Source organism: Uranotaenia lowii, chromosome 3, assembly GCF_029784155.1.
Source record: "Uranotaenia lowii strain MFRU-FL chromosome 3, ASM2978415v1, whole genome shotgun sequence".
NCBI lineage: Eukaryota > Metazoa > Arthropoda > Insecta > Diptera > Culicidae > Uranotaenia > Uranotaenia lowii.
This window is the reverse complement of record NC_073693.1, coordinates 161,287,247-161,295,028: the sequence shown is the minus strand read 5'-3', so window position 1 is coordinate 161,295,028 and position 7,782 is coordinate 161,287,247. Positions and strand designations below refer to the sequence as shown.

The 7,782-nt window shown below is 37.8% G+C and overlaps 1 protein-coding gene across 1 annotated transcript in view; it reads right to left on the bottom strand.

Annotated features, from left to right (window-relative positions):
• Positions 1 to 617: 617 nt before the first annotated feature.
• The window catches only part of LOC129752793 (uncharacterized), a 35,222-nt gene continuing 28,057 nt past the window's right edge, over positions 618 to 7,782 (bottom strand). The window contains exon 2 of the mRNA XM_055748568.1: positions 618 to 778. Coding sequence (XP_055604543.1) covers positions 618 to 778 — 161 coding nt within the window. The remainder of the gene's footprint in view (positions 779 to 7,782) is intronic.

The window sequence follows — 7,782 nt, the reverse complement described above, 5'->3', positions numbered from 1 at the left end:
ATCAGGTCCACGTTACTCGATGGGTTTTGGACGGTTGCCCTTAGTGCATTAAGTTCCAAGGCAATGGACTGGAGCGAAGGAGTAAGCTCCTGTTCTAAATTGGAGAAGCAATTTTTGTGCTGCTCCTCCACCATGGACATAAGGCAATTTTGATGGCCTGAGATCATTTCTTCCAGCATTTCGAAGGTTTGCGCCATTCCTTAGACAATCACAAGATTCCTGCACCACGTGTCTCCCAGTAAAGCACGAATCCTCGGCACAATCCGTGGGCCGTAGGCGGTGTCGAAGTAAGCTATCTTCAAAGCAATCGAAAGATTCCTTTTAATTCAACCACGGTAAATGAAAAGTTCATATACCAGTATTTCGATAGCAACTTACTACCTTCTTCAGTGAACGTTTTCGATTGATAGATCGAAAACGTTCACTGAAGAAGGTAGTAAGTTGCTATCGAAATACTGGTATATGAACTTTTCATTTACCGTGGTTGAATTAAAAGGAATCTTTCGATTGCTTTGATTCAGTTGAATCATTCAACCAAGTAGGCTCATACCACAACAGAAGCTATCTTCGTTGGCGACAATTCCTGCTGGCAATCCATCCGGTGGTCCTTGCTGGCATTAAATCTGTTGGTCCGAGCCGGCATCCGCTGGCATTCTACCAGGTTCCCGCACCACGTGTCTCCCTGTAGAGCTCGAATCCTTGGCACTATCCGTGGTCCTCGGCGGTGTTGGGACCCCGTTGGCGGCACATCCCGCTGGCATTCCTTCTGGTGGTTCAACTGTTCCGACAGACGATCCGAGGGATGCAGAATAGCGGTAAGCAAATGACCAATCCCTCGCTATACCTGTCGTCGAACCCAAGCCAATTTCCTCAATCGCCACAATAAAATTCCTCCCACATCGAACCAAGTCGGTGGTCCAGCAGCATGAGCAGCAACGGCCGCAACGTAATTCCTTTCCCATAAATGTTGTTTGTGTCATGAATGGAAAAAATTAACAAAATTAAATAAACCTGCCTTCATGCAGGGGTTCTTACTTTGTGTTTAGTTTCGCCTATCTTCCTTCAACTTTATCGAGGTTCTCCTAGGTATTAAGCCGACCCTGAGGTTAACTAATCGACTGAGCTAGCCTTCGTTACAAACCTCAAAGTTGATCGACCACGTGTTCTATGTTGGCCGACGGTTTTGTTAAAAACACGTTGTCGTTTCTGTTCCCGGATGGAGCACCAGGACCAAGTTTGTACGAAGTGGCCCGCTTTATAGAAGCGTTTGCAGCGGATAAGCTGTCTTCGGAACTGGAGAAACTGTTACGTCGAAGATGGGTGTGGCTGGAGGCATCACAAAGTATGTAAAGGGTGATACGGTCAAAATTTGGTCAAGGGAAAACGCGTGTAAATCGGTGAAATCGTATATTTAAAAAATCAAATTAAATTTATTTTTCAAGTTTAATTAGTATAAAATTCAGGAAAAATATTCAGTTAGGCTTCCGCTTTTCCAAATCCGAATTGCCGGGCCTTACGCTTAACCCCTGCCATAGGATTTTGTACAACCACCTTATCCACCTTCTTCGCCGCAGAAAGCCAGTTTGCCTTGAACTGCTGCTCATCCTTAGCAGTTTTTTTGGTCTTTAGGTTCCGTTTGACCAATAGCCCAGTATTTCTCAATTGGGCGGAGCTCTGGCGTGTTGGGAGGGTTTTTGTCCTTGGGAACCACCTGCACGTTGTTGGCGGCGTACCACTCCGAGTTTCTTAAGGAAAGGCAGCAGACGTTTATTCAAACACTCTTTCACGTAAATTTCTTGGTTGACAGTCCCGGAAGCTATGAAAATGCTGCTTTTCAAGCCACAGGTACAGATGGCTTGCCAAACCAGATATTTCTTCGCGAACTTTGACAGTTTCATGTGCTTGAAAATATCTGCTACCTTTCCCCTTCCTTTTGCCGTATAAAACTCCTGTCCCGGAAGCTTCTTGTAGTCGGCACATGGACTAGGTTTCGTCGTCCATTACCACGCAGTCAAACTTCGTCAGCATCGTCGTGTACAGCCTCCGGGATTGCGCTTTGGCCGTGGTATTTTGTTTATCATCGCGATTTGGAGTCACTACCTTCTTGTAAGTCGATAGTCCGGCTCGTTTTTTGGCTCGATGCACGGTTGTAGACGATACACCCAGCTTATTTGCGGCATCTCGGAGAGAGAAGTTAGGGTTTCGTTTGAAACTACCGGCAACTCTCTTTGTCGTCTCAGTGGCTTCCGGTTTTCGATTTCCCACCGATCCAGACTTCCTGGCTGTCGACAAACGTTCCCCAAACACTTTAATTACATTTGTAACGGTTGATTTGTCAATTTTTAGCGATTTTGCCAGCTTTGCGTGCGAGTAGCTCGGATTTTCGCGATGCGCGAGCAAAATTTTTATACGCTGCTCTTCTTCCTTTGACGGCATTTTGACAACTGAAGAGTGAATTCCAAAATCAAAATAGAAGCAACATTCTACACACACACACACACACACACACCTTCAAAATGAGGGGTGTTCAAGTTTTTTAAATGCAAAATTGAAAGAAATACGTCAAGTTGATATTGACCAAATTTTTACCGTATCACCCTTTAAGGGTCTTCGATTTAGATTCGAATCAGCTCTCAAAGGGGTCTCACGGAAGTTCGATGAATGGAAGGGCACACTCGCACTTCGGGAAGAAGTAGGAGCCGTCGCTCAAAAATGAACACACTTGAGACAAGCTCCACAAAAGTTAGAGTTCGTGTAAAATGGGATTCTAAAACTTGAAGCAAGGTTTAGAAAAGTTTCCATTTAGTTCAGATTAGATACTTCTAAGAAAATGTAGTTTGTGACATAGTAATATTTTAAATAGTTTTCAAATATATGTTTGTAATTTGAAACAAATAAAAAGCAATTTGAAAAAAAAAATAATCGAAAACGCTGACTAAAGAAGAAGAAGTTGCTATCGAAATACCGGTAACAGAACTTTTCTTATACCATGGTTGAATTGAAGGGAATCTTTCGATGGCTTTGATTCAGTGGTCCGAATATACATTAATTCCGAACTGATGTACTTGCTATAGTTTTATTTTTATTGATAATTTACAGGTGATATTCATTTTATGACAAACAAAACTTTACCAAACATAGAGATGTAGAAGGTATGAGAACTCATTGCAAATCGTGTAAGATCAGATGCAAATAACAAAAAACAAAAATATTGAATTGAATTGAATAGGATGATTTAAAAATGTATGGGTTACAAACTTATGAAATGCAGTATATTAAAAGTCAAACAACAATAAAAAATAGATTGAGCTAACACATAGTAGCACAAGCAAAATAAGGTATTTCTACTCCAAGATATCTCAGATTTAATAATTGCTAATGCTGATCTCGTGAGCCATAGTCAATCTTTTTAGTCCGAACGAAACATTCAAACTATAGAAAAAAACATACGCTATTCAAAGGCCCTTCAAACTGTCAATTCTCCCTGCCTACCTTTAATAGTCTATAATTAGTCAACTGTTTCTCTGACGTGTTCAAACGTACATGTACAGACATTTGTACGTCACTTGTGGTTGAAGCTTGGTGACAAGACAAACTAAATTTCTCTGTTCGAAACCGCCGCCCAGAATTATCTCGAGCAGGTTGATCTTGAACTTGGTTCTCGCAGGTTGGTAGGTAGGTACAAAGATTTCCTTGGTTAGGAAATAACCGTCGAATCATGAATCCACTTGCACTTTGAGTGGCTTGTTGTTGTTTTTCAGCGTGTTGACGCTAGAATTCCACAATTTGCAACTTGGCAATGACACTCATGGAAGCATATTTTGCGACGCATTAAATGTTGACCCCCAAAAAGTTATATCCGTCTCTGTGGCCAAAACAAATTAAGCACATTTAGATAGCATTATAGCTGAGGAAACCATTGCCGGACAACAACACTCGAGGGATCCTCTTCAATTAAAAATAGATATATTCGAATGGACGAGGCTTCGTGGGTGTTTATAAATCTAAATTGTGGAATACCGTTCCTCTAATATACATTTTTAAGGCTTAAATTTTAAATAACGAATGAGATTGTGACATTGGATTTTTTTTAACCGGTAACAGACTAAGAATTATTGTCAATACCTTTTTGAAAATCTAGAATTTAAACACATTAAAATCAGAAAACTCAGAAACACCTCTTAATTTGAATTTTTCCAAAAAAAAGTTCTCACAACTATACAGGACAGTGAATAAACTGGTTTCAAACAAAGATCAGAGTTAATATTTTGTCCGGTTTGGTTTGCGCCAACAGGTGACAGAGCTGTCGTGTTATCACCATCATTCAAATGAACGCTAAAATTGATAGCGATCACAAAAAAGACAACTACCTATCTGAAACTTGATCGCGATCTACATTTTGCATGGTTGCATTCGCAGAAGATTGATAATTGTGGGCCTCTGTATTCACAAAGTCACCCTTTAGCTATAATTTACTACATATTGCAAATTGCTCACCCTGGGTTGGGAAAAAAGGAACGGAAAATCATTACAATTCAAAACCTAAACAAATGATTTATAATTGCAATTTTTTTTAAGTATAAATTTTCTAGCAATAAATTGTGCACATGTTTTGTTGTTAAAACTAAAAGGTTCCTAAGTATCAAAAATTGTTGATTTAAAACGAAGTCGAAGTGTGTGTTTTAATAACGCCATTCTTGATAAATGTACAATTTTGGCTCCAAGATCCCAATAAATTTGAAGCTACATGGTTAAGGATCTGAAATAATACTTTTCATACGTGATTTTTTCAGAATTCAAATCTGCCGTCGGATTTGGCCTAAGAAATCTCAGTGAGGTGCTATTTGACCTTAATTACCGAGAAATAAGCTATTTATATGTATTAAGAAAAAGAAATTTTAAGTCATGGCAATTTCATAAAAAAAGATGAAAATTTAAAAAAAACTTAAAATCATTTAAAATTGACTATTCACAAATAAAAAGATCTTAAGCAGTTATCTGTTTTCCCCCCTCTCTCATATGAAGATTTTTTTTTATTTTATAAAATAGTTGCTTTATATCTCATCTCTATCTATTTTGATCGATTGTAAAAAAAATAATATCAAATTGAAGCTTATAATGCATACAATAACGCTTAAAATTTTAGATAGATCGACTAATGTATGCCAAAGATATTCGTTTTTGTATAAGAATTTAGCTTTTCAAAAAATAATTTATCAAAATAGCAGATTTTTTATGGAAGAGGGCTATTTTAAAAAGCTTGAAGCTCATGTTGGTAAAACTTCCTAAATCTTCATAAAACTTCACATAAGAATATTTTTTTATGATTTTTTTTTTCGGATGAAGGTCATGATTGTTTTTATCTGGATAATAAAGACCAAATAACACATCACTCAAATGTCTCCGGTCGAATCTGACGGCAGATTTTAACTCCTGAACTTGCGAGTTCGAATTTTTTTTTTGGATTTTAGGTCCAAGTTTCCCCACTGTGCAGTCCTATAGTTGCCCTTATGTCAAAGATTAAGGGATGGCCGATGCTCCCATTTGATGGGGCCCTTCCTTTAGTCGGAGAAAATCTATGTAGAAAAAAAAGTATATGAGATGATTCTTTTGATGTATCTGTTGATCACGATTTGGTTCAAAAACAAGAGATCAACACAACAAAAAATTTAATACAGAAACGTATTCATCAAAAATAGAGACACATGCACATGTGTATACGAAACGGCTCAACTGCATCAGTAATCCATTAGCTATACATAGCTGAAAGTACAGAATTCCGATATATATAGAGCATTTCCAAGCTTATAACCACCCGCCTGGGTTAGCTCGCGAACGAAGCAAAGGTTGGATTTATTTTTGTTTTCGAGATTTAAAAGCAAGCAGCACCTGATTATATGTAAGCTCGGTGACGAGCCTTAAAAATCGACCACCAAGCTGGATATACAATAGATTTGTACGACTTCGTTAGAATTCTCTGAAGTGATAGGGGACGGGCGAAGGCATGGCAGGTTCGAAAACCAATCAGGGCTCAGATTGACCCTTACTGAGGAGCGCTAGTAGAGCCGACACGCGATCAAGCCAATTTGCGTCATTTACAAAATCACATGATCACGGAAGTTCGCGACTACATACATGTTGTGTACAGGTAGCAAAGAGGTGTCACTCACTAGTAGTTAGATTTAATATGCATACGTCACATGAAATTCACGTCAAGGCTAAGTTGGATGAGTAAAAGTGCTTTTTCAACTTGTTTTTGACGAACGTGTGGTGTGATTTTAATAAAAAAAATAATCATATTTTTTTTTGTTCGTAACTGTTTCATTTTAACACATTTAGCGTTCCTTAATGTGTAAACACATTGTGAACCAATTACGAAATATCTCGTTTTTTAATTCCCATTTATGTGCTACACTCAGAAGTCTATCTCAAATGTTATAAATTTAGTCAAGAAACTATATTCTACAAAATTAAACACAACACTTTCGGTAACTCAAGGATATCAAATTTTCAGAATTTGATCCAGTGGTTTCTGAGATTTAGAACGCCGAATATCGGAGTTTTCCGGCGGTGTGTAAAATCATTTCACTTTGTTATCATTTAGACAATTTTTTTTAAATTGAATATCGACATGTTAAATGCAATGCCGAATTCAAGGAGGGGGGGGGGGGGGGGGGGTATTGTAATACAGTTTTTTAAGCCACGATATTCACTTTCAAGATAATCCAGAAACGAAAATGTCTCTATTAACAGTAAATTATAAATAATTCATCAACTTCTTGCTCCTTTTTTTAATGAGGTTACGATCCCTAAATTTAAGAAATTTTCACTAGTTTGAAACGGAGTTTTATATCATTGATTCTGAGCATCTGGTGTTCTTTTAATTCATTCTTAATAAGTGCTAAACATTTTTTTCTTTGTTGGGTATCACTGCGACCAGTTTGTTGATCTATTGTAATATGTCCCCTGTTTGATATAAGCTTAGTCAAGGAAGATCACTTTCATATATTTAAATAGTGTCCCTATCTTGAGATTTAGCATTTTCCCAATCTGGTATAACCGCTCTTATGAAGCTGTTCACCTTTTTAGGACCAATTGAAAAAAACTTCGGAGGGATCTAATATACCACAGCCGATTATTTTAATCCGTTTCGATATAAGCGAAGGACGTTCGCAAAGAAGATGCTCTGACGATTCCTTCTCCATAGTGCAGAAACGACACTCGTCAAAGTTTAATCTGACAATTTTATTCATGTGATATCTGCATTCACAGTGACCTGTAACGAGCCCTGTAAACATTTTAAGTTCTTTCTTAGATAAGCAAAGAGCTTTTTCTGATTTTTCAATACTTGATTGGATAAATCTTTTAGCCTGTTGCCCTATAACAGAGTTTTTCCAATTGCTTGCAATTACACATTTTTCTTTATTTTTCATTTCTAATTTAAAGTAGCATTTGGAAATACTGCAAAATGGTTCTGGTTCCTCGAGCGGAATAGAAGACCCTTCTCTGGCCAAGCTGTCAGCCTTTTCATTGCCCTCTATACAGCAAAGCCCAGGAACCCGGTAAAGATTAACTGAATTTTTTGAATTAGTTTTTCCAGGCAATTGATGCATTTCCACACTAATTTTGAAGAGCATGTGTAGGACCTGAGTGATTTAAGAGCTGCTTGACTATCTGAAAAAATGCATATATTTGCATTTCTATATTTCCTTTTCAAACAAATGTACACACATTCTAGTATTGCATAGATTTCGGCTTGAAAAACTGTCACCCAATTATCCA